The 27,538-nt window shown below is 40.8% G+C and overlaps 2 protein-coding genes across 7 annotated transcripts in view; one reads left to right on the top strand and one right to left on the bottom strand.

Annotated features, from left to right (window-relative positions):
* Window positions 1-121: 121 nt before the first annotated feature.
* Window positions 122-14,354, bottom strand: LOC118402125 (nicotinamide/nicotinic acid mononucleotide adenylyltransferase 2). The gene is made up of 12 exons (XM_035800064.2): window positions 14,197-14,354; window positions 13,782-14,011; window positions 10,589-10,677; window positions 9,829-9,896; window positions 9,308-9,386; window positions 6,045-6,174; window positions 5,740-5,820; window positions 5,457-5,501; window positions 5,040-5,116; window positions 4,575-4,676; window positions 4,311-4,378; window positions 122-3,631 (listed from the first exon to the last, which is right to left on the bottom strand). Exons 2-12 carry the CDS (start codon window positions 13,864-13,866, stop codon window positions 3,529-3,531), a joined length of 927 nt encoding a protein of 308 aa, XP_035655957.1. The 5' UTR covers window positions 13,867-14,011; window positions 14,197-14,354; the 3' UTR covers window positions 122-3,528.
* A 753-nt stretch (window positions 14,355-15,107) lies between these two features.
* LOC118402126 (nonsense-mediated mRNA decay factor SMG7-like) overlaps window positions 15,108-27,538 on the top strand; it is a 28,823-nt gene continuing 16,392 nt past the window's right edge. Inside the window, exons 1-4 of one of the 6 annotated variants that reach the window (XM_035800066.2) lie at window positions 15,108-15,236; window positions 15,348-15,465; window positions 17,163-17,197; window positions 24,488-24,605. In XM_035800066.2, coding sequence (XP_035655959.1) covers window positions 15,440-15,465; window positions 17,163-17,197; window positions 24,488-24,605 — 179 coding nt within the window. In that variant the 5' untranslated portion in view covers window positions 15,108-15,236; window positions 15,348-15,439. Of the gene's footprint in view, window positions 15,237-15,302; window positions 15,466-17,162; window positions 17,198-24,487; window positions 24,606-27,538 lie in introns of those variants that run through there. The other 5 variants (XM_035800068.2, XM_035800067.2, XM_035800069.2 and 2 more) reach the window with 5 other exon arrangements.

Here is a 27,538-nt window from a genome sequence, read left to right on the forward strand (position 1 = left end):
GTGCCACTTAATGCAACACAAACAAATTGAATGAATGTCAATTAACATGAATGTGTTTCATGTGTCCTTCTTTTGCTCTTCAACTGAGGGACTTACTAACAATGTAAGCAACTACAAAATATATATTGTTACACACTTGGTTTATTATGGAGGTATTAATAAACTCAGAGTAGATGTTATATTGTGTCAGTCCACAGTTGAAGACGAGAAAATACAAATAATTTCTAACCCAGCGCATATTACATAGGATTCCCCCAAAAATCATTTTCAGGACTCCTATCCAAATAAATCAATGGACAGAAAAGTAAGTCATCTATAAGTCATCTAAACCCACTCAGCTCGAATTAAAGCCGCAGGTTCTATGAAACTTTCTCTGAGACTATAGTATAGTAAAATCGGTCCATAGTAACTAGGACCACGACGATGCTTATTTTTCATATCAGATTTCCCACTACATCTAGTTTATCTAAACCAGTCTTTGAAGAACACAAAGTAACTGATGCGGTGTATGTAAGGCGTATCCTACTGAGATGTTTGATAGAAAGACTCAAGGGATGCACGAATAAAGACCATCGACTTGAAGGGATATTGGGACCCAGTTCAGTTTGTACATAAAGTATTACATTTGGAGCACAAATAAAGAAGCAGTGTTGTGAGTCTGGAGCATCTTACACAGTGTACTACTGACAGTATGTTTTGTAATCAGCTATGAAACGAGCAGATAGATTAGTCTATACAATAGCATTACTTGCATCATTTCTATAGCCTCCTGCTGTTTGTACTGGACTCTTAAGTTCCTTCTCAAATCAACCAGTCCTTCTGATCTCCATTCCACCCCTCAGATGTCCACAGACTAGCCCGTCTTTCCCAGTACACTGCCATTTGACTATTTCCTTTTGCAATACATCCTTCTATTTTACTGTGATGTCTTACTAAGAGTCTTCAACCTCTCTATTTGTACCATTTCTACCACGATTGCCCTCAAATTAAATAGTTCAGCTAAGCATATAATCATATTTCCCATTGATTGATTGTGGTCTGTCAGATCTCCGAACAGTACTGTTTGTAGGTCCATCTGAACACAGACATTATGACTCAGCAACCACTCCTGGCCCTGACTCCAAAAGCGAGCCAGCGAAGCACAGCGCAAAAATAAATGATCTATTGATTCTATTTCTTGGTTGCAGTCTGCACAAGGCTGACTGTTCAATGCCCCTTATAGTGAACATTATTTTTGTGCCAAGAATTTTATATAATAGTTTAAATGGAAAAGAACACATTGTGTCAAGTGTTGTTTTATATATCAGTTCATAAACCCGATGCCGTGATATTGAAACATCAAAAATCTGTTCCCAACTATCTTGAATTCTATGCGGTATAGTTGTCAAACCTCTCAAGCTTAAATAAAACGGATATACATTTTACGATTTACACTAGTCATTTTAAGCCATGCATGGTTTTTGATTGGCGGCAAACAAACTAATTTATCCTTTTCTCTTATGAGTAATTGCTCCATCCATTTTTTATGTGTGAGCTGCAATTTGGTTCTACTTTTATATTGCGCCCACATCTCCATAGACCTTTGTTAATTGCTTGTGTGACAACATTTGACTGTCCTTATTTACAACGTCATTCATAAACACGATACCTTCCTTGTACATTTTCTCAAAAACAATGTTCCTTTCCTCTATCAGTACATTGGAGTTTAGCCATATTATTTTCTGTAATATTTGTTACGCCTCTTCTGGAGGATGAAATTGGAATTGTAACCAGTTCTGTATGGCTTTAACCAGAGTTATATTTACAAGCATTTCGCTACACTCGCATTAACATCTGCTAACCATGTGTATGAGACCAATAACATTTGATTTGATTGTCAAATGGTTTGTTTTAATGGCAAAGAGCCCGCTTTTGAACATTGGATGTGCCTCTTAGTAGCCTACTCAAAAACCATTTTGGATATAGATATCATTTTGATATAATGGAGTCTTTAAGTGAGAGGTTTAATGCCTTAATATTAAATAATTTTAACCCTCCAACTCGTGTTTGTTTAATAAATATGCCCGTTTTAATGTTTTCTGGCCATTCCAGATCCAATTAAATATGACTTTCGACACGACTTGAAAATTGTCTAAGACATGACGCAAGACTATCAAGACTTCTATGTTCTCCACAAGGCTGGAGAACGAGATTACTACATGGACAACTAGCACTTGTATGTCTATTTCTTTCAAATCATGAACCAGGAGATTTCCGGAAATAGTGGAATGCATTTTACTTTTGCTTCATCGGCTATTAAAATTGAATAACCTAATAATCTTAGCCAAAATGGACACACATAAAGCTACTGTAAATACGTATGCAATTTGCTTTGGTCACAATTAAAGACACTTATTAAACCAAAATGTGCCCTTCTATTTACCCTTCCTTGCAGTAAGACTGACTAAATCAATGGTTACATACAATGCTCATTAAAATACACTGTCCAACGTGTCTTGGCCCTGACCATGAGGAGTTTAAGTAAGAAACTACTGATCAAAGGCTATATCCCCACGTCCTTTGCAGTACATTAGAACACATTTATTTCAGATTGATGTTATTATGACAGAGTGTTATGTGCAAGGAGAGTGAGAGACTTGCATTTGTGAACTCATCCCCAGGGCACATGAAATGCACTTCTATAGTTTGTGCTGTTGTTTTTTCCTCTATATGTAAAAGAATCTAGCTACATAGCACACAGTAAGAAACAGGTTCATTGCATTTGTTTTTTGGAGGCGTGGTCATTTTCTCGGGTGGCAAGCAGAAGAAACGTGTCAAAATCCTTTGCACACACAAATAAATGAACGTTCAAATCATTCTCTTATGTGCAAACAGATGTACATCTTGCATCAATGCCCACTGCAAACCAAACATTTAGGCATTGATGTGCAGTCGCAGGTACATTAATACAGATACTGTACATAAAGTAGACTTGGAGTGAACAGAAAATTAAGTGAGAGAGAGGTGGGTACCCACTATATGTTCGTTTTTTTGCAAACACTTTCACAACATCTATCTACAAAGTGAGTAAGTACTCATGCCAAAACAGAAACATTCTAAGCATGCAGTCTAAAAACATCCAGATTTTAAATCAACAGCAAAGGCCCAAATTCAATAGGTTACCATCTCTGCACCCTCTCTTAATGACACCAAGTGAGCATCCCAAATTGCACCCTATTCCCTATAAAGTGCACTATTGTTGACCGGGTCAAATGTAGTGCACAATAGGGAAAGTTATGCTATTTGGGACACGCCCCAAACCCCCCCTCTCTACGGCGCAGCCTACACAAAGTCAGTTGTGAAGGTGGTCCACACGTACACACAGCTCTCAGGCACCTCGATGTACATCCACAGGTCAGATGAGTCACCATGATACAGTAAGAAGGGATATGGATATCTTTAAATGGAAAAGCAGTAGCTCAAGAGGAGTATACGTTTCACATGAAAGACAGACAGGGACAATATGCCAACAGGCCAAAGCAGTAGTTCCTATCCAGAAGCATTGATGTAGAGCTGACTCTGCAGGATGTAGTCGATGACTGGCTGGTTCAGGTAGTCCACCACATGGCCGTCACCATGCTGCAGGGCCAGTCTGAGGGAAGGGAACAGCCATAGAATTACAATGATTCTAATGTTCTACGGGAACAGCTCAGTTCATCTTCTAGGGGCGGTTTCTTGGACACAGACTAAGCCTAGTCCTGGACTAAAAAGCAAGCTTAATGGAGAATCTCCATTGAAATAGCTTTTTAGTCTACGACTAGGCTGAATCTGTGTTTGGGAAACTGCCCCCTAATGTTTAGAAAATGTTGTGGTTACACCCAAGAGACACTGAACAGCAACCAAAGTGGTACATTAAGAGACATTAAGAGATATTTGTGAAAAATAACCAAACTTTTCGAGAGTCCACAGTGAAAAATAGACAATAATAATAAAGAACAGTCCATAATTATTTCTTAAATATTCCTAATGGAGGCCCAAAGGATGGTAGATACATTATAATTAAGCAATAATGCCTGAGGAGGTGTGGTATATCGCCAATAAACCACAGCTGAGGGTTGTTCTTAAACACAACGCAACACGGAGTGCCTGGATATACAGTAGCACTTAGCTGTGGTATATTGGCCATATACCACAAACCCCCAAGGTACCTTATTGCTATTATAAACTGGTTACCAACGTAATTAGAGCAGTAAAATACATGTTTTCTCATGCCCTTGGTCAGCCAATCAGCATTCAGAGCTCGAACCACCCAGCTTATAATTCACACTAACCTGCTCTTGGTTGAACTGACAATGGACATAGGGTGGTTGGCATCATCTTTTACGACAGTGATGTTATCCTGGAAATTACAAAGAGAGCATCTTTTACACATTATACAATTAATACATTGACATTTCTAATTATCTATGGTACAGAGTTGATTATATGTTAAGACATTAACATAATAAGCTTCTTACAGATTACATTATCAAGCTTATTGGTTTTCCTACTTTTCACCAAGCTCATGACTCATACGCTCACAATGTAGTTATTACCTTGTACTTGCGCAGCACAGAGGAATGGTTCATTATCCTTTCTGTATCAACTCCGTCTCGAGGCACAACAACAATCCCAAAGTCTCCCACAATCACCTCCATCTGCAAACCATTTGTATGACACATTGCAGTATTTCCTTGCAATGCTAATGAAACGGGTGACTGTAATAGTTTTGGTAAAGTATCTTGGATGCAGCATTATGCTCATTCGGGTATTACATCGTTTGCATTCATGCCTCTAAGTGGACACTGGATAGATTCAAATGCCGTCCTTATTTCAAACTATTTGTCTTGCAGTGTCTCCTTTGACCTCTACAGGTCTGCCTATGTCTGCTTTAATAAAACTTTAGCGCATGCCAATAGGCAAGAATGTATTCTATGCAAAGTATGAACATAATTCTTCCGTGAATGACAGTCTCACAACAGACCTAAGAAGATGGGGAAGATAAAGAACGAGAGGCTTACATCACTGTCTTTCCATAGGCCAGGGATGCAGAATGACTCCAGAAGATCACTGCCACATAGAAGCAAGATGCGCAACTCTGGACAATAGAGAGGAAGACAGAAATTAGACACCCAATAAACAAAGAGTTGGATAAGACAACTTCCTGTTCAATGATTTGATAATGAAGAAAGTTCTAATGGGTTGTTGAGTGAAAATCGAATGACATAAGCAAAAGCTTTTGTATTCTGACGATATACTGACTATAGACTGTATGCAATATTACCTATACAATATTACCTATACAATATTACCTATGCAATATTACCTATACAATATTACCTATACAATATTACCTATACAATATTACCTAATGCAACAGTATGCAATATTGGTAATACATAAATCTTATGGAGACATACAAAAGAGTGTTAACTCACCAATTTCCTCATATCGCATTGCAGTACCAAGGTTGGCATTTTCATCTTTTGAGATCAAATGAAAAGATACAAGAAAAGGTTATAATTGAATTCATCTATCATTGTGAACTTACATTGTGTTTACTTGATAGCTACCGAAACAAATAGCTAGCTAGAACAAAGTGTTAAGATAAATTCATTCAAAAGATGAAAAGCAATACAAACAAAAGTTGTCCAGTAGGCATCTACAGAGGGAGCTAAGAAATTTAGGTTTTTCAGGAAGTTGCCTGTGTAGCCTACTTACCTACAAAGGTGAAACGGTCCATGTGGGGGCGAACACAGCAAATTTTACCCAAGCTCTCACTGATCTTCCCCCACAGCTTAACTGTTTAGGTATAAGGAAGAAAACATCCAACATTTTCTAGCAGCAAATTACATCCATTGAAAAATATTTACAGAACAGACCATTCATTTCTTGGTACATTATAACAACGTTTCTTCTTTTCCATCAATCATACATGTTCAAGATATTAGACCTAGATTCTCATCCTAATCGAAATGGCATAAATGTTATCTCAAATACGTTTGTGTATGTACACCATCACTCACTGGCAGTGGGCTTGTTGTTCACTGTGTTGTGGTTCTGATAGATGGCAGTCTGAGTCTTATTCTGTGGTTGGCCGATCACTGGAGTTGTGGACGGTGTGTTCACATTGGATAGAATACACCCTGTGACTCTCTGTGGACAGGAAAACATCAGAATTTACATTTTCAGTCCCAGAGAATTGCATTTGAGCCAGCTTAGGTCAGCAGCACAAACAGATTGACTACATTCTGACGGAAGAATTGGATTTGTCACATACTACCAACATGATATAATTGAGAAGTGTCAATCTGGTAGGTTTGTAGCAAAAAGATACACATCAAAGAAACATGACGCGTATGTGTATACATTATGTTCAATTGGGGTAAGATTAGTGTCACAATATTGATGCCTACGAACAAAGCTCTCTCTCTCACTCTCGCTCACTCTCGCTCTCTCTCTCTCTACCTCCTCTTTATTCCCTCTCCTCTTCTCTCTCTCCCTCCCTTCTTTCACCCCCCCTCTCTCTCTCTCTCTCTCTCTCTCTCTCTCTCTCTCTCTCTCTCTCTCTCTCTCTCTCTCTCTCTCTCTCTCTCTCTCTCTCCCTCTTCATCTCTCTTCTCTCCCCCTCCCTTCTTCTCGTTCTCTTTCTCTCCCTCCCCCTATCACTCTATCTCTCTATTCACAAACCCTCTCCATCGCTCCATCCATCCCTCTATTTGCCTTCCTCTGTCTCTCGCTCTGTTTATCCCCTCTCTCTCTCTCTCTCTCCCTTCTCTCCTTCTCTCTCTCTCTCTCTCTCTCTCTCTCTCTCTCTCTCTCTCTCTCTCTCTCTCTCTCTCTCTCTCTCTCTCTCTCTCTCTCACTCTCACTCTCACTCTCACTCTCACTCTCTCTCTCTCCCCTGACTCGCTCTCTCCTCTCTCTCTCTTCCTCCCTCCTACTCTTTCTCTCTATTTGCCTCCTTATCTCTCTCTACCTCTTCTATATCCCACCTCCTTAACTTCTCTCTCCATCCCCCTTCTTTCATCCCCCTCTCTCTCTCTTTCTCTCTTCTCTCTCCCACCTCCACAGACTAGATATTGACACATAGATATTGACACATAAGTCAATACATTGCATTCAAGGCCAAGAAGTTGGTGATAAATTAGAAATGTGTAATTTGGGAAAAGACAGGCAGACTGACAGACAGACTTATACACTCACAGGCAGATAGACCCTCTGGTACTGCAAGACCATTGTGTCCAATGAAGGTCAAAAAAGTTGTTCTGCCCCATGAGCAAGGCAGTTAACCCACTGTTCCCCGGGTGCCGAAGACGTGGATGTCGGTTAAGGCAGCCCCCAGCACCTCTCTGATTCAGAGGGGTTGGGTTAAATGCGGATGACACATTTCAGTTGAATACATTCAGTTGGACTGACTAGGTATCCCCTTTCCCCTTTCCCCAATTTAGTAACGTCCTATAATAGCAGGACGCTGAAATTCAATATACGGCCTCCTGGGGTCACTTGCGCCAGTTTAAATGCCCCAGTTTCAAGCTTTGACATTAAGAACGGACTGTTTTACAGAGGACGGAATGCAGTATTTTTGTGTCCCTACAGGTTGTGTATAAAGGACCATCTTGAGGATGAATTAAGCCACTCCCGTTGCCATAGGAAGCTGAACCTCATCACGAGGCATCCCTGTAAGGTCGCGATCGGTTGTCTGCAAGGATGGTTAGCTAGCTCAATCACAGTCCACGGGGGCATCATGGTTATGTAATGGCTGAACGTAATGTTTTTCTATGGAAAAAAGCTGTGTTCTCTGTGGGGCGAAGCTTTCACTGTGAAGAGTTCATTTCACATGGTCAGGTGTAGGCTTGCGTTCATCAGGAGTGTCTGCTGAACTATCCCATATGTGAATTGTGTTTCTCGCCTCAATCATTCTAACAATGTCAATCAAAAGCACTTTAACTCTAGGAATTGTACACATTTATGACCGGGCGACTGTTATGACCCAGCATATGAAGTTTGAAGTAAATCGGCACAAAATTATTTTTTTACCTCCATTGGACACAATGTTCTTGCAAATACTAGAGGAGCTCTGTCTGTCTGTCTGTCTGTCTGTCTGTCTGTCTGTCTGTCTGTCTGTCTGTCTGTCTGTCTGTCTGTCTGTCTGTCTGTCTGTCTGTCTGTCTGTCTGTGAGTGTCTGTCTGTCTGTCTGTCTGTCTGTCTGTCTGTCTGTCTGTCTGTCTGTCTGTCTGTCTGTCTGTGTCTGTCTGTCTGTGAGTGTCTGTCTGTCTGTCTGTCTGTCTGTCTGTCTGTCTGTCTGTCTGTCTGTCTGTCTGTCTGTCTGTCTGTCTGTCTGTCTGTCTGTCTGTCTGTGAGTGTCTGTCTGTCTTTCACCAAATTACACATTTCAAATTTAGCACCAACTTTCTTGCTATATAGAGGGGGGATTATAGAATAGAGATAGATGGAGTTGAAAGGAAAGCAAGAGAGAGAATGATGGAGAATGAGAGAGATAGAAGACAAAAAGAGAGAGAGGGAGGGAAGGGGAGTGGATGGAGGGGGGAAATAAGGGGGAGGGGTGAGAAGAAAAGGAAAGGGGATAAAGATGAGGCAGAGGGAGGCAAAGAAAGGGAGGGAGGGAAACCAACAGACATGAACGCAATTGACTTATGTGTCAACTACTTGCTTTCAATCTTATTGAAAGCAATATATTCCCTTAGGCATCAAGACCATGAAGCTTATCTTGAGGCTTCAATATTGTGACACTAATCTCCCCCCATTGAATGCAATGTATTCACTTAGGCATCGTGTATATGATGCTTATCCCGAGGCATCAATACCATGACACTAATTTCCCCCCCATTAACTGCAATGTATTCACTTAGGCATCATTTATCTGATGTTTAACTCTAGGCATCAATATTGTGACACTAATTCCCCCAGTGAATGCAATGTATTCACATAAACCAGATTTACGCTTTTCTGCTGATACCAGGCTTATACTACAGTAGATATTCGAAAATAACGTAATATTTAGTTGCCGTTTAAAAAATCCCAGCATACAGTAAAGGTACAGGCCATTTATAAAAGCAGTTCAAATTGCTCTTAGTCCTTATACATAATTCCACTACGCATGTCAACGAGCCAGTGGGCCGCGCATTAATTCAACATCTATGAATAAATTCCACATATTTTATCAAATTGCTCTTGATATTGTCCTTCAGTGCCAAATGTACAGCTCATGCAATACAGTGTGGTCTGAGTAACCGTAGCCAGTCATTATTCCATGGCCTGGCTTACCTTCATGAGGTCACGATGATGTTCCAGCACGCTGCACGTAGTCTGCCATGTGTCCTGGTAGCACTCCCAGGGATCCACTCTGCAGGAAAATGACACATAATAGATGAACAGCTGTGTACTCCTGGGCCTGTATTCATAAAGCGTCTCAGAGAAGAAGTCCTGATCTAGGATCAGGTCCCCCCTGTCCATGCATCATACTCACGCTTTATGAATACGGGCACTGATCTCTATCCTTCTTATTAGCAGGATAATAGGACTGATGATATTGCACATCTGCTAAATACCTCACACACTGACATTGCCAGAAACACATCCTGTCTCAAGGGGCTAATAGAGGCCATTCAAGATACTTACTGCCAATCAAGATTCACTTGGAATGTATCCCAAATGGCACCCTATTCCCTAGTACACAACTTTTGTCTAGGGCCCATAGGGTTCTGGTCAAAAGTAGTGCACAATGTAGGGAATAGGGTGTCATTTGGACGCAGACTTGTTCTGATCGGATATATCCACTGACTCACCTGATCCAGTCAGAGGACTGGACTGCCAGTTGACACATGGTGAGACGATGTCTGCTGGGGACCAGACCCTGTGAACACACAGGGGATCAATAAGCTGCTGACATTGTGTTCATTGTGTGCATCCCAAATCGCACCCTATTCCCTATATAGTGCAATATTTTGGGAATAATGTGCCATTTGTGATGCAGGCATTGTGTTCATTCTCTCTATTGTGTGCCTCTGCATGGTAATCGACTGGTTTTACATGTTTTATCTATGAGGAACATATATTTGTGTAAAATGGCTGAAGATGACATTCTATAACTGATGTCAATCATTTGTGCAACCACAACAATGATAACATACATAACATCCAATCCTCATTCGTGCTAGAGACACAATGATGAAAAAAATGTGCAGAAGATTCATGATCTGACTGAAACAGCATTTCTCTTACATTTATTATTCATGTTTTCTGTTTCTTATAGAGAGAGAAACTGGGACAAGCTTTTAATTTATTCCAGAAATGGCTAGGGAGAATAGATGACGATAGAATTAGAGGTGGTTTATATAATCTGAATGCAGCAACAACACCTACACAGGAGGACCACCCAAAGCAATCACTCATTCATAAAAATAACCCGTTAATTTTCTCTAAATTGCACTCCTGTCACTCATATCAGATAATTGGTTGAGGTGGTTGTTTGTTAGTTAATCAAACAAATCCACTTCGTAGATACCAAACAAAGCAGTCTGTGAATATACTGTAAGAAGTTCGTACCGGTTTGCCATAGGAGTCATGTACAGGAGAGATGATGCCCCCAATCACAATGAACTTCCCTGTTTTGTGCAGGTATTCTTTGGCTTTCTCTGTGAAGCAGATGCAGTACATACTTGTCAACATACTTATTATAGTTCATAGTGTGCACAACATTACAGTTTTAATCAGCTAACCTGTGTCTTATTGTCTGCAATCAGCTAAATGTTTCCATTTCTGTCATGAGAAGTTTGGTCACTGAATTTCTGCTTGTAATAAACAGTCTATAGCGGTGTTGTCATTCATTCATTCATAAATTGTTTTCCATAGGGCACTATTGTGAATTAACCTGATGTGTTGCTGAATATTTTGCTTTAGTTACAGTACAAAAATAAATTAACCCTAACTCGCCAGTGGATCCGTGCAAATTACAATTTTTACAGTTCATCTCTAGGGAAACAGATCAAGGAATTCCAGACGCCTTTTTCAGCCTTTTTGAAGTTGATTGATGAGGACTTTTTGTTTCGACCACAGGGTAAGCATTCATCTATTCATTCTGTTGTTGTTGTGGAGTTACTGCCTGCATGCCACCAATAGAGAAACTCATTGTTTCAGCCCTCTTCAAGCCTGTATGGGAATGTGGAAACCTACTGGAGCCTACGTGTTGCAAGTCATCAGCTCAGCTCAAAGTGTGTGATGTACAGTGCCTGTGTAAATTGACCAGAGCCATTATAGATGTAGAGTCATAAACATTAATATGATTAGAAAATGCATTATTTATTAAGGAAGAGAGGGTAAACTCTTAGAAAAGAAGGTGATATTTAGAAAAGGGTAATTTGGCTGTCCCCATAGGAGAACCCTTTGAAGAACCCTTTTTGGATCCAGGAAGAACCATTGTGGTTCCCTTTACATAGAGGGTTCTACATGAAAGCCAAAAGGGTTATACCTGGACCCCAAAATGGTTCTGCTATGGGGACAGCCAAAGAACCCTTTTTTTTGTGTATGAGATAGAAAGTTAAGATCATGGGAACACTAGTGTATGATTTGAGGAGAGTGTTAATGAGAAAATACAAAAATAGAATCATTTGGGGTTGTCCATCAAAGCGGATGGTGTGGGGCAAATAATGAACTAAAGGAATGAGTTCCAAATGGCACCCTATTTGGTGCATTACTTTTTAAAGTACATTCTTAGAAAAAAGGGTTCCAGGTAGAACCCTTTTCGGTTGCAGGTAGAATCATTTTGGGGTCCATGTAGACCACTCTGTGGAAAGGTTTCTACATGGAACCCAAAAGTGTTCTACCTGGAAACAACAAGGGTAATTCAAAGGGTTCTCCTATGGGGAGAGCCGAAGAACCCTTTTAGATTCTAGATAGACAAAAATGTGCTAAGAGTGTAGTGCACTATATATGGAATAGGGTGCCATTTGGAACATAGACAAGGGTTCTACTAGTGAAGATATGCAACTTTGAATCAGGTATTAATGAGCTACATGCCCCCGCCATTACCGTCTCAAGAGAAGAATCGCAATCCAATGACTTACAACATAGATGAAACTGAATCAATATCGAAAATGTATGATGATCTGACACCATCCACATGTTTTTTATATTCTGTAGTCTTAGTCCATGATACATGCATTTGTCTGCTTCTTCACTTTCTGTTGTTTCACGTAATCCCTTTATGAGTCAGAAGGGCTCACTGGGGGAGTTTTCATTCCACTCATGTGCAGCTAGAGTACTTTCTTTTTTCTATAACAGCCACTGCAAGGCATGCAGAGAGGTGGTTTGGAAAATAGGTCATGGAAAAATTGATGATTTTTCCCTCTGCCTCATGATATTCCAGGTTCACTCACTACTGCTGCAGCGTAATCATTTCGCTCACTCTATTCGAATGACTATCTCTTAGGATTGAGTCATTTTCAGGGTACTAGCCTATGGTGCACCTTTGTATTCCTGATTTTGGATGGCAGTAATTTTAACTCACTTTTATATAAATGATTTGCCTCCGTTAGAGGTGCATTCATTTTAAATAGCATATAGACATTACTATATATTGATGGGCAAGATAGCTTATGTGTATTGTAAAAATACAATACTTTACTAGTTCTACTGTGATTGTTTTCATCAATATACTGATGCATTTGGCTGACTGTTGTAATGTGATCTCCCTAATTGTAGCATTGTGCCATTACTGAATTGTGTGTAGAATCAGTAATGTTTCAGGTAACAAGAAAACCATAATATTTTCCTAAGTGATAAGCCATGATGAAATAGTCCACAGTTATTTAATTGGTTAAATGTCAGTTGAAAACTGACAACAGTTAAGGCAAAGACAACAATGGCTTGCCTTCATTAACTATTCAAATTGTATGTCAGCAGTAAAAGAACATTAAAAAGAAGGGATGAACAGGACAACAATAAAGTCATAAAGGAGAAAATATTTAGTCATGAGATATAGATTTGCCTGTGTTTTCTTGCCATTTTGCTGAATTTCCATTATTTTGTGAATACCTGTTGTGTTTTAGCTCATTATTTTACATTTTTTGTATGCTATTGTGATTTGAGATACGATTTCTCATTCATTATGAGTGACGCAGTATCTGCTAGCAGGCAACCAACGCTCAAACATGCTGAATAGGCCCCTTGTGTCCAGTGGCTCAACATCCGTATAGTATACATGCTACATTTAAATCTCAAACTAGCCTAGCCTGCTCTTTCAAGTCCATTTGCTGTCGGTTTCAGGGCTGGTCGGCCTATGCAGCATATACCTACGTAGGGCTACACTGAAATGATACATACTGTGCGCTCAATACAGCTGTATAGGATAATATAAACCTGTAGATTTAATGGTTCTGTTGTTAATTAATGTCATTCATACGTGGTGTTCAGAAACAGAGAGTGAAATAAATACCCCCCAACTGAAATTACAATGATTACACCATTAACTTAATTCTGACATAATCACATTTCGGTCACTGAGGCCGTAGCCCATTTCAGCACCTCCCTCATGGACAGCGAATACCAATAAAGGTCTATGGCAAAACACCAACCCAACAACACCACGCAATTATAATGCTGATATATAGGTTAAATTCCATGCTAACCTGCTGTAGACTGCTAAACGCCTTGTCACTTTTAAACATATCTCCTACGCACAACATCTGGAGAACAAAACATATCTTTAAAATATACAGAAGAGCGCGTAGGTAATGCTTACCAAACATATGAATGTGTCCTTTAGTGATGGGGTTAAAACTTCCACATGACAGCAATATAACGTGCGTTTTAGTGTTCTCCGTCATGATATGACTGGATATTCGTTTTTTTCTGCAACTAACGATTTGTTCTCCTTTGTTTTGCTATTAGCGACCGCAGAGAGAGAGGCAAGGTTCATTTGGATGCGGCAGTATCCCAGTCTCCTCGCAGGATACAGAGCGTCACTGCCCTCTATATTAAAGGCACAGGATCAAAGGCACTCACAGTACAGGAAATGCAATTTAAACAATAGATAGGCCACATACGTTGGCTTTTATTATATACTTCGTGCCGCAAATAAATCAGAATGAAAAATATATACAAATATTGGTAATAAAACTTTTAAAGTATTTACAAGAAAAACCATGCAAGATTACCAGCACTTTCTGGCCTGAGCTCTTCCAATTGTATCACTGTTTCTATTGTCCGTGTCCTATTTCTACACGTCTAGATGAAGGAGATGTGTCACCACCTACTGAATGTGCTGAACTCTAAAATACTCTCCGCTTTTGTCAGAATATTTGTATTACTAATTGAGTTTATGTTAATTGTTATATACTGAAATCATACTTTTGGATCTCATAGTCGCAGTTTAGCCTCCCTGTGTGTGAGCGTAGGCTACCGTTTTCTCTGTAAAGAGGTCTGGTCTTGGGCGCCCTGGTGGTGTGCTTGGCTCATAACAGCAGTGTAGCTGGTTCAAACCCAATTCTGGCTATTCCGAATTCTATTTGCCCCTTAATTGCTACACTAGTGGCGAAGGTGGGGGATAATCCCGCTGCCTTTGTTGGAAGTAGCCCTGTTTGTATTGGCGTTGGATTGTGCATTATTGCAAACTCCCTGTTGTAAACGAGCATAGCTATATTTGCTAAGAGGTCTGGATCTTTAATGCAGTGATACATTAAAAAAAATGGGCTCAGCTTGTGGAATGGAACTGTACATTGTCTGGGTGATTCCATTCTAGTAGCAAATTTAAATAATTGAATAATTATTCTTAACCTGACCAAAGCAATGAGGTCAGACTGTATATATTATTATCGAGCCCTGAATGCTGATTGGCTGACAGCCGAGGTATATCAGAATGTATACCAGGGGTACATCAGAATGTATACCAGGGGTACGACAAAACATGTATTTTTACTGCTCTAAAGATGTTGGTAAACCAGTTTATAATAGCTATAAGGCACCTCGGGGGTTTGTGGTATATGGCGAACGGCTGTATCCAGGAACTCCGCATTGCTTGATGTGTAAGAACAGCCCTTAGCCGTGGTATATTCGCCATCTACCATGCTCCTTCCGACCTCGTTGCTTAATTGAAGATCAGAGTGTGTGGATGAGAAAGTGAGACATCCCACTCGCTTGTGTTCTCTGGTTCAAATAGAGACAATTAACTAAGCAGATCAGACACAGCTGCCACCACGTAAGCATACCCAAACTGTGAGAACTTTTTCTATGGTAAAACGCGTGAGTGGGACATCTTAATTTATCCCCTATCTTTGCTATGGCACCCTCTATCTTCGTGTGTACACAGGGCCGGTGGCTCTACTAGTGACGAACAATATGGCGCCGGGAGTAGCTCTTGCTTCTGGACCAATCGTTGCCTAAAGTCCCTTATCGGGCAGGATGAACCTATGCGGCCAATATTTAAGGTGAATGTGAAATTGTTTATTTATCAATTAAATGGTGTTGTTTCTTACCTACCGCGTCAAATCATATTTGTGCATATCGCCGTAATTTGGCATGCTAGTTAGTTAGCTTGCAACGCACAACAAGAAGCATGTTCGAAAAGTGTGACTGAGTAGGGCCAGTTATTTAGCTAGGTATCTAACTGTAGATAGCTATGGCTGTTTGTTACCGCTGGCTACTGTATACAGTTAGCGTTAGTTAGCTTGGATGGCTAGCTAACTTTAAATTACTAGCTAAACTAGTTTGATACGTTAACATGTTTGCGAACCATAGTAACCACCGTGGGCATTTTCCTAGCGAAATAAAAAGCTAACGTTTGTCATGTGTCGTGAACAAAATTAATACGTACATAATTAATTTACTGGTTAACGACATGACTAGCTAGTTCTTGAGTGCGTTAACTCACTCGCCTAATAATGTCAAACTGGTTTAACCATAACATTAGATTACACAGCGCCCCTGCCCTTTTTGGTAGATAGCATTAGCTAGTTAGCCTGCCGTGCTGGCCATGTCTTTTCTAGTTTGGTTTATAATGTAGGTCTGACTGAGCCCGGATATCTACCATTCGCTAAATTGGATAACAAACACATTCTGAGGTTTCGACCATTCGTGATTTTTGGAAGCAAGTTACTGTTTCCAGCAAGTTACTGCAGTGAACCGTTCTGTCCACATTAACGTTACTTGCTAACAATATTCAAAACATGGCTAGCTAAATGGGCCTTATCATTTGTAAAACGCTAGGTGACGTTAGCTACCTTCCCATCTGAGTGTTATTGGATTAACCATACAGATGATTTAAATCAAACAAGTAAAGACAGCAAGCCAAATATACCCAAAGATGCCCCTTCTCTAGTCCATGGTATAGCTAACGTAGCCACAATCGTTGGCTGTCGCAAGATGACATTTGGTAAACATACATTCCAGTTAGGCCTGTTTGAGCGCGAGCTTGCTAGATTGACACTAAACTGCATGTCTAACGAAATGAAACTAATACTTTTCTGTTTTAATGAACATATGCAGCTACTTTATTTCCGAGGGAAATGGAGAATATTTGGTTGCTCATATTGGGATGTCATAACAAATCGTGCTTTGGCAAGCAAACCAACATAAACACTGCACCTGCCACACTGGTAGCGCGAGCCCTGTCTATTATTTTTTTCGTAGTCCAATCATTGAGCTACATGGTGGAAGATATCAGGCTAACAACGACAGTAACGTCAATATATGGCCAATTTGGATTATTTTACGAAATATAAAATTTTATAATTTGAAAGCGTAGCAATCAGTAAACCTGTGTTTGAGTCTATTGGCACAATGGAATTCGCTATAGTGAGAGGTAGGCTATTTCATAAATTGTCCTTTTATGTTTCCGAGCAAATAGTGCTGTTACCATTTGCACTCAGTGGCTAAAAACTGGAGCAAATCTCTTTCCAGCATGTCAAAAGAATACAATCTCCTGTTGCATGTTTTGATTACATTGAGCAGTTAGTGGCAGCGGACACACTTGAATCCCCTTTAGTTTTGATTTGTTATTTTTAAATGTGCAATACGGTGCTTTGTTTACTACTGGTCTTAATTTCATATGGTGTATGCTATGCATAAAGGTAGGGTGTGGGTCTGTATTGATTAACTTAGCTTCTTCTGTTTGTTTATACCCAAGCAGGCAGGCAGAGGCCCTGAAGGCTGACATGACAGGTATGTTTCACACCTCACCTTTGTGGTTCCTTCTTTGTTTTAACCCACGACCCCTTATTACTAGACACTATGCATTGTGGACGATATTGTTTTTGCTGATATTATGGTCTCTTATTAATTTTGATCTTGAAAGCTTTTCCTTTTCTTTAATGTTTTGGAAGTTGATAATCCCCAGACCTGGGACAGACAGCATATACAGACAGTATATTCCTTTATCATATAAAAAAGATGTGTTCGTATATATATTTTACCAGGTAAGTTGACTGAGAACATTCTCATTTATAGCGATGACCCAGGGAATAGTTAAAGGGGATGAATGAGCCTATTGGACCTGGGGATGATTAGGTGGCCATGTTGGTATGAGGGCCAGATTGGGAATTTATCCAGGACACAGGTTAACACCCCTACTCTTACGATAAGTGCCATGTGATCTTTAATGACCACATAGAGTCAGGACACCTGCTTAATGTCCCATCCGAAAGATTGCACCATACACAGGGCAATGTCCCCAATTACTGCCCTGGGGCATTGGTATATTTTATTTTAAATCAGAGGAGAGTGCCTCCTCCAACACCACTTCCAGCCTTATCTTTTCCTAGACCATGTTGCTTTGTGCATAATAGATAAGTTAACCAGTATATTGGTGTTGAGATCAATGCTGTAGAGGCAGCAGTGGACTTAAGAGATGAGAAAAAAAGCCCTTGCCTTATTTGTCTAAGAAAAGTGAGTAGCTGGGAAACACCAACTTATTTAGGTCTATAATCAATAGCCTAACTGTTAAATGTGCCTGGCTTTCATAAGTCATCCATATATATCTACAGAAATAAGACAATCATGCTTCTGTTGTCTTTTAAGAGTTGCTTTTTTTAGTAGCCTACTTATTCCGTGAGCACCAAGCCTCACGCAACTACATGTGGGATAAACAATTTCATAAATTTGCCTGTTTTTAGTCTTTGCTATGCTGTATTATTTAGTGTTTACACTAAACCCTCCTTTTTCTTGATACCCTCATTGTTTATAATAATAAACAAGTAATGTCATTATCATTAATAGGCTTAGCATAGCAGCCTTGTATAACCACCATCAAGGTTATAGGCCTAAGAGCGCGGCCTGTTTAGTCTTAATACCGTAACTTACTCTGGCCTATATCTTCATAGTTATGTAGGTTACTGTATCAATAATTTGTTCATGTCATCACACAGCATATGAGTCATTCATGATTTGAAATGCAATTAAGCATTTTAGTTTAATAATAAAATGACAAAGCGACACTTGAATAATTAGCATAATAAATAAACCGTCCATTTCGGGAATTGCATTCACAAATGCATGTGACTGCTTTTAGTCTTTGTTGTAATAAAGGCTTAAAAAATGTCTCTGGTAGGATTCTAATTTATTTTGTTTACGTTGTTCTAAACGGACAAAAATGATATTGTAGTCTAACAGCACCGGTTTGGCACACATAATATGCATGCAGCGTTTGCTCCTTACCTTTCTTGATCTCCAGTATTTTCCACAATTTGTCAAATTTATGCCAAACATCAGACTTCACCTTTACCTCCGGAGCAACCGGTAAACGTTCCCCCGTTTTGAGTTTATCGGCGTTTACCCCAGTCGTCACCGGTTTCATTAATAAGTGCAATACGTCATCCCCACACTGACCGTACATACATAAGCCAACATCCGCACTGAGCTAAAGGCTACAGCTACAGCTGCCGCTTTCAAGGATCGTGCCGCTAACCCGGACACGTATAAGAAATCCCGCTATGTCCCCTCAAACAGGCAAAGCGTCAATACAGGACTAAGATCGAATCCTTCTACACCAACTCTGCCACTCGTCAAATGTGGCAGGGCTTGCAAACTATCATGGGGAAAAATCATGGGAGCCGCTAGCTGCCCAGTGACGCAGCTCTGCCAGACGGGCTAAATGCCTTCTATGCATGCTTCGAGGCAAGCAACACTACACCATGCCTGAGCGCACCAGCTGTTATGGACGAGTGGGATCACGCTCTTCGTAGCTGATGTGAGTAAGACCTTTTTAAGCAGGTTAACATTCACAAGGCTGCAGGGCCAGAAGGATTACCAGGACACATACTTGGAGAATGCGCTGACCAGCTGGCAAGTGTCTTAATGGACATTTTAAACCTCTTCCTGACTCAGTATGTAATACCTTTTTCAAGCTGATCACCATACTGCCTGTGCCCAATAATGTTCAGGCAACCTGTCTAATTGACTATTGTCCCGTAGCACTCACCTTCTGAAACATTCAGAATATTTTCATTTATATATTAACCTACCTAAAGGTTTCTGGCAAGGAACACAAGCATGTTCACATTTTCTGGCTTTAACAGACTGAGGAGTGGGGTAACAATATTGCCTGCTGTAGGCCTATTGAAGACACGTTCACACGGAACACTTTTTGGTATTTGACGGTAAAGTTGGCCAAGAGCGGAATGCGACCCTCATTCCCTCTCCACCATGCCAGTGGGTCATCGTCTCCTGATTTACATGTTTACATACAATGTGAGCTCTGCTTTGGCCGGCTGTTGCACACAGTGTGTGACTTTGCTTTCCTCTCCCAAGAAGACTGCACAGTGATGTCTTTTATGGTGAACACGCACACTCGATCTCAGTTGAAATTGTCCAAAATCACCATTGAAAGAGTCTCATATCACACTGTAGGCCTACAATGTTTGGTTCCAAATCACCATACAAGGTTATCGGTACCAGATATCACCATATGATAGGTTTATATTTATTTCCGCCCAAGAAAATACAATACTGTTAATATTTCCATTGTACTCTTGTGATTACTCTTTTCAGATTGTTTACTGCATTGGTAACACTCCAGCCCCGGATGCAAAAAGGAAATGTCCCTGGTATTAAGTTTAATTCAATCAGAGAAAAGCTGTGAAATTGGGAGTTGAAAATGGAGAAGAGGGCCAGAAAAGTAATGTTTGGTGAAGTGGTAAAAGAGGATGATAGCAGTGCCGGTTATGTGTGATGGTTGTGAGGCGCTATACAAATTCGACAGTCACAAAACAGGGACTTCAAATAGATATATGGCACGTCAAGGGAACTCTTGCCTACTGTTCAGATGGTTAATTGGAAACTGAAGGTTTAACTCCTGCAGAATTAAGCATTTATTTCAGTAAAGTTCTAAATCATACTGTATGTCGGCACAATTTTGACTTGTGTAGAGATATGGTTTCTTTCAGCATCTTGAGAGAATGCAAATGCAATTAGATACGGTCTTCATCAGCATCAAAAGCTGATCGTTATTTGCAATCAGAAGAAATATGCATCTAAGCCAAACTGAAATCTTATCAGCAACATGTCTCATTTTCACTGCTTTCTATTTCCTTACAAAAGGTCAAACAGATTTTGCACAGAATTGTAGTTTTTTGTTATTGCATTTTGTCCCTGGTCCCTAAATGTCTTTGCTCCGTGAAGAAGCAGAGATGATGGAGAGAACTTTACAGATGTTAACTGTAACGTCGTTCTTCGTTTGTAGAAAAAGAGTCGGACCGAAATGCAGTGTGGTGGTTACTCATGTCTTTAATAAAGAAAGCGATACATGAAATAACTATACAAAATACAAAACGACAAACGGAACGTGAAACCTATTACAGCCTATCTGGTGAAACTACACAGAGACAGGAACAATCACCCACAAAATACAAAGCGAAACCAGGCTACCTAAATACGGTTCCCAATCAGAGACAACGAGAATCATCTGACTCTGAGAACCGCCTCAGGCAGCCAAGCCTATACAACACCCCTAATCAGCCGCGATCCCAAATACTACAAACCCCAATACGAAAATACAATAACATAAACCCATGTCACACCCTGGCCTGACCAAATATATAACGAAAACACAAAATACAATGACCAAGGCGTGACATTAACTGCATTAATTCTATTGATTTGACTTTCTAGTTAGCAAGGGTTTATTTAGTTTTCGAGATATCGAGCAACATATGACCGAAGAGAAGCTGCATGTATCTAATTATAGACTTTAACTTATAGAAGTTGACTAACAGCTTACCAAAATGTCAGAAATTATAAGCAGAAATATACTATATCTAAATTAGGAAAAAGTAAAACTGCACCCATGGTCAAAATCGTTTTGCTGTTTCTGACTGTAGCCTACAGCGTATTTTCTACATTAGCAGGTTAGGCTCTAGTGCAGGCCTCAGATTTTTTCCTTTATCACAAAGTTGGGCGATTGCATCCATAAGACTGCTAAATAAACTCTGCAAAAGAAATTGCCCTTTTTCAGGACCTTGTCTTTCAAAGATAATTTGTAAAAATCCAAATAACTTCACAGATATTCATTGTAAAGTGTTTAAACACTGTTTCCCATGCATGTTCAGTGAACCATAAACAATTACTGAACGTGCACCTGTGGAACGGTCATTAAGACACTAACCGCTTACAGTCGGTAGGCAATTAACATCACAGTTATGAAAGCTTAGGACACTAAAGAGGCTTTTCTACTGACTCTGAAAAACACCAAAAGAAAGATGCCCAGGGTCCCTGCTCATCTGCGTGAACGTTCCTTAGGCGTGCTGCAAGGAGGCATGAGGACTACAGATGTGACCAGGGCAATACATTTGCAATGTCTGAACTGTGAGACGCCTAAGACAGCGCTACAGGGAGACAGGACGGACAGCTGATCATCCTCGCAGTGGCAGACCACGTGTAACAACACCTGCACAGGATCGGTACGTCCGAACATCACACCTGCGGGACAGGTACAGGATGGCGACAACAACTGCCCGAGTTACACCAGGAACGTGCAATCCCTCCATCAGTGCTCACTGTCCACAATAGGCTGGACTGAGGGCTTGTTGTAAGGCAGGTCCTCACCAGACATCACCGGCAGCAACATTGCCTATGGGCACAAACCCACCGTTGCTGGACCAGACAGGACTGGCAAAAAGTGCTCTTCACTGACGAGTCACGGTTTTGTCTCACCGGGGGTGATGGTCGGATTTGCATATATCGTCGAAGGAATGAGAGTTACTCCGAGGCCTGTACTCTGGAGTGATGTGGTGGGTCTGTCATGGTCTGGGGCGGTGTGTCACAGCATCATTGGACTGACCTTGTTGTCATTGCAGGCAATATCAATGCGCTACAGGGAAGACATCCTCCTCCCTCATGTGGTACTCTTTCTGCAAGCTCATCCTGACAAGACCCTCCAGCATGACAATGCCACCAGCCATACTGCTCTTTCTGTGTGTGATTTCCTGCAAGACAGGAATGTCAGTGTTCTGCCATGGCCAGCGAAGAGCCCGGATCTCAATCCCATTGAGCATGTCTGGGACCTGTTGGATCAGAGGGTGAGGGCTCGTGCCATCCCTCCCACAGAAATGTCCAGGAACTTGCAGGTGCCTTTGGAAGAATGGGGTAACATCTCACAGCCAGAACTGTCAAATCTGGTGCAGTCCATGAGGAGGAGATGCACTGCAGTACTTAATGCAGCTGGTGGCCACACCAGATACTGACTTTTGATTTTGACCCCCCTTTTGTTCAGGGACACATTATTCCATTTCTGTTAGTCACATGTCTGTGTAAATTGTTCAGTTTGTCTCAGTTGTTGAATCTTATGTTCATAGAAATATTTACACATGTTAAGTTTGCTGAAAATAAATGCAGTTGACTGTGAGGATGTTTCTTTTTTTGCTGAGTTTAGTTTGTTGGGGTAGCTTTTTAGTTAACTATCTGCATTGACACTTTTTGCGCTAACTTTTTTTTCCCAATCATCACATGCGCTGTTACTGTTTACTGTCACTTTATTCCTATTTATGCGTACATACTGTCTACCTCAATTACTTCGTACCCCTGCACATATTATTTTTACTGGTATCCCTTTTATATAGCCATAGCCAGCACTGTATTCTTCTGGCCCTTCTTTGGACACTGTGTTAACAACCCTCCAGATGAGCTTCAATGCCATACAACTCTCTTTCCGTGGCCTCCAATTGCTCTTAAATACAAGTAAAACTAAATGCATGCCCTTCAACCCATCGCTGCCTGCACCTGCCCGCCCGTCCAACATCACTACTCTGGGTGTTTCTTACTTAGAATATGTGGACAACTACAAATACCTAGGTGTCTGGTTAGACTGTAAACTCTCCTTCCGGACTCCTATCAAACATCCAAAGTTAAATCTAGAATTGGCTTCCAATTTCGCAACAAAGCATCCTTCACTCATGCTGCCAAACATACCCTTGTAAAACTGACCATCCTACCGATCCTCGACTTCGGCGATGTAATTTACAAAATATCCTCCAATACCCTACTCAATAAATTGGATGCAGTCTATCACAGTGCCATCTGTTTTGTCACCAAAGCCCCATGCACTACCCACTGTTGCGACCTGTATGCTCTCGTTGGCTGGCCCTCGCTTCATACTCGTCACCAAACCCACTGGCTCCAGGTCATCTACAAGACCATGCTAGGTAAAGTCCCCCCTTATCTCCGCTCGCTGGTCACCATAGCAGCACCCACCTGTAAATCGCGCTCCAGCGGGTGTATCTCTCTGGTCACCCCCAAAACCAATTTGACCGCCTCTCCTTCCAGTTCTCTGCTGCCAATGACTGGAATGGACTACAAAAATCTCTGAAACTGGAAACACTTATCTCCCTCACTAGCTTTAAGCACCAGCTGTCAGAGCAGCTCACAGATTACTGCACCTGTACATAGCCCACCTATAATTTAGCCCGAACAACTACCTCTTTCCCTACTGTATTTTTATTGTATTTATTTATTTTGCTCCTTTGCACCCCATTATTTTTATTTATACTTTGCACATTCTTCCACTGCAAATCTACCATTCCAGTGTTTTACTTGCTATATTGTATTTACTTCGCCACCATGGCCTTTTTTTTGCCTTTTTACCTCCCTTCTCACCTCATTTGCTCACATCGTATATAGACTTGTTTCTACTGTATTATTGACTATATGTTTGTTTTTCTCCTGTGGTGTTGTATGTGTCGAACTGCTTTGCTTTATCTTGGCCAGGTCGCAATTGTAAATGAGAACTTGTTCTCAACTTGCCTACCTGGTTAAATAAATAGCCAAGTTAGCGTTATTCATTGTGGAGCTATTGTTACGTGTTTTACTTTTCTATTTTATTTCTCTGCATTGTTGGGAAGGACGTGTAAAATAAGCATTTCACTACTAGTCCACACCTGTTTTATGAAGAACGTGATGAATAAAATGTGATTTAATCCATCAGAAGTGTATAAAGAGTGCCCATAATGTCCTCCTTTCCCCTAGATTCTAAGCTTGGCACAGCAGAGGTCTGGACTTCAAGGCAGGCTCTTCAGGACTTGTACCAGAAGATGCTGGTGACTGACCTGGAGTATGCTTTGGACAAGAAAGTGGAGCAAGATCTGTAAGTCCCAGTCTACATTAAATTGGTTATGTAATTTAACCTATTAGGCAGCCTACTACTATCGCTACTCTTGCTAGGTCTAGGGATCTTAGCCTCACTTCGTAACAATAAGATGGTCCTAATTTTATAATGGGAAACAATGTTTTGCCGTCTTTCTGAAGATCACAATTATGTTATGTATTCCTGTTTCATTGAGTCATTTGACCTTACATCAACATACTCTTTAGTCCAATAGTTATCACTCTAGTTGTTGTTATCACATTCCAGGCTGTATCACATCCGGCTGTGATGGGAGTCCCAAAGGGCATTGTCCGGGTTTGGGTGTCGTAGGCCATCAATGTAAATAAGAATTTGTTTCTGACTTGCTTAACTAATTTTACATTTGTAAGATTGCAAGACGACTGTAAAGAAAGTAGATTAGTAATAACCCGAAGTATGGACTCAAGTCACTTGACTTGGACTCGAGTCACAAATTTAATGACGTGAGACTATTTGATAGAAAATAAAATAACTTGGTACACAACATTTACTTGAGACCAATGTTCCCTCTAAACTGTGCGCTGCTCACCCGGGGCTGCTGTGCAGAAGAAATATCAGCCCCTGCGGATAACACTGTCAGCATTTCCATTTAATGTTGGAATTGTGATCGGATCAATGCAATATTAGCCACTTTCAATGCAACATACAGAAACTATGAAATACTTAATATGCAAAACGTAACTATGCAAGACAATTTTGTCGTAGACCGAACACATCGGAGAAGGATTCTATTGATTTGACAGGCATGTCTCGGGGCCTGTACTCTACGCAGACCGGTGCGCCATAACCAATCAGAGCTGCAGTAGGCCAAGCGTCACATCTGGAGGAAACCTGGCACCATCCCTACGGTGAAGCATGGTGGTGGCAGCATCAGGATCGAGGGAAAGGTGAACAGAGCACGAAAACCTGCTCCAGAGCGCTCAGGACCTCAGACTGGGGGCGACGGTTCAACTTCCAACAAGACTACGACCCGAAGCACACAGCCAAGACTACGACCCGAAGCGCACAGCCAAGACTACGACCCGAAGCGCACAGCCAAGACTACGACCCGAAGCGCACAGCCAAGACTACGACCCGAAGCGCACAGCCAAGACTACGACCCGAAGCACACAGCCAAGACAATGCAGGCCAAGACTGGCTTCAGGACACAGCCAAGACTCCTTGAGTGGCCCAGCCAGAGCCAGCCAAGACTACGACCAAGCAACACAGCCAAGACTCTCTGGAGAGACCAGCCAAGACTAGCTGTGCAGCCAAGACTCCCCATTCACACAGCCAGAGCTTGAGAGGATCTGCAGCCAAGACTGGGAGTAACACCAGCCAAATGCAGGTGTGCCAAGGCGTGTAGTGTCACACAGCCAAGACTAGACTCTGCTGCCAAGACTCGCCCGCCAACAGCCAAGCTTCAACCCGAAGCACACAGCCAAGACTTTGAATTAATGTGATTTCCAAGACTTTATACATTTCACAAAGACAATGCAATTTGTTGGACAAGTTATTATGGGCCAGATTGTGACCTGAACCCGATTGAAAAGGGGAGAAAAATAGCTGTGCAGCAACGCTCCCCATTTTTAGACAGAGCTTGAGAGGATCTGCAGAGAAAATGGGAGTAACTCCCCAAATGCACATGTGCAAGGCGTGTTTTTTCATACTTTAAAAGACTCTGCTTTTACCAAAGGTTTCAAGCATAGGCCTACAGTAAAGGGTTTGAAAATGTGATTTCCGTTTAAAAAAAATTAATTAATTTGTTTTGCTTTGTTATTAGGGGTATTGTAAGTGGATTGTAACCAAAATATTCCATTTTTAGAAGTGGCTGTAACATAACATAAAAGTAGGATTATACTTTGTATATTATCTATATAAACATTTTTTAAAAGATAAAAAACTTTTTTGTGCCAGGTTTCAACATAGGCCTATAGTATTGCCCATTTTTTTGTTTAAAAAAACATACAATTTTTGTTTACTCCAGATGTGTAACTCTGTTTGTCTGTTCACACTGCTATGACTATTCATCAGCGTGCAGTTGCAAATGAGAACTTGTTCTCAACTAGCCTACCTGGTTAAATAAAGGTGAAATAAAATAAATAAAAAAACTACGGACACTTATTTGCCAGAACAGTGACGCTAAGCTACCTGCCAATTTCAATGATAATTTTCTTATAGCCTGATGGCTACTGGCTATGTCTGAAGATAGTTGTAATATTGCACTGCCTTCAATATTATGTGATGAATATTGCATTCTGGAGAAATTAAGATCTTGTTGATGATGATAGTGGCTACCTGGGGGAGGTGTCAAAAAGTTTGCGGATCACGGAGCTAGCGACTGGATGCAGCTGCATTATGAGATTGTAGGGAGAGAAGATTGCCACAAATATACAGCTCCAATAATGTTTTGCTAATCAAGAATGTGAACTGTTTACTTTGCAGGCTCTCCAGCAATGGGTCATCGAGCAACAATTACTACTAGCATAGGCGTACTGGTCTTTTTGTTTTGAAATTGCTTATTTACTTAACCATTTGGAATTTGTTGTTAAAATGAATTATTACGTGATCAAAATATTTTGTAGACAATGGAAAGGGCTGTCTGGTAGCCTCAGTAGACAAAGATTGTTTTATTGACAGGACTTGAAAAAACGTGTGACTTGACTTGCTCTTAGAATGCTCGACATGGACTTGACTCGAGACTTGACCCGGTCCACGTAAGACTTGGACCTTGTGACTTAAGACTCGTTTGTGACTCGAAAAGTAGTGACTTGGTCCCACCTCTGGTAATAACTGTGAAGTGAGTCAATTTGCTCTCAAGCACAATACAACTATTGTACTGTTGGAAGTAGATGTATTATCATCAGCTGTTTGACTCTGAAACAAGAAAGTTTACTTTGATTTTCTCACCTCAT

The sequence above is a fragment of the Oncorhynchus keta genome, chromosome 23 (assembly GCF_023373465.1).
Source record: "Oncorhynchus keta strain PuntledgeMale-10-30-2019 chromosome 23, Oket_V2, whole genome shotgun sequence".
Taxonomy (NCBI): Eukaryota; Metazoa; Chordata; class Actinopteri; order Salmoniformes; family Salmonidae; genus Oncorhynchus; species Oncorhynchus keta.

Excerpts from the sequence above, each read along its gene's own strand:
- LOC118402125 (XM_035800064.2), bottom strand. The coding sequence starts at position 13,866 with ATGACGGAGAACACTAAAACGCACGTTATATTGCTGTCATGTGGAAGT. Across the intron at positions 5,821-6,044 it reads GAACAACAAGCCCACTGCCA|TTAAGCTGTGGGGGAAGATC; the intron begins GTGAGTGATGGT and ends ATACCTAAACAG. Across the intron at positions 4,379-4,574 it reads CTGTGCTGCGCAAGTACAAG|GATAACATCACTGTCGTAAA; the intron begins GTAATAACTACA and ends TGTAATTTCCAG.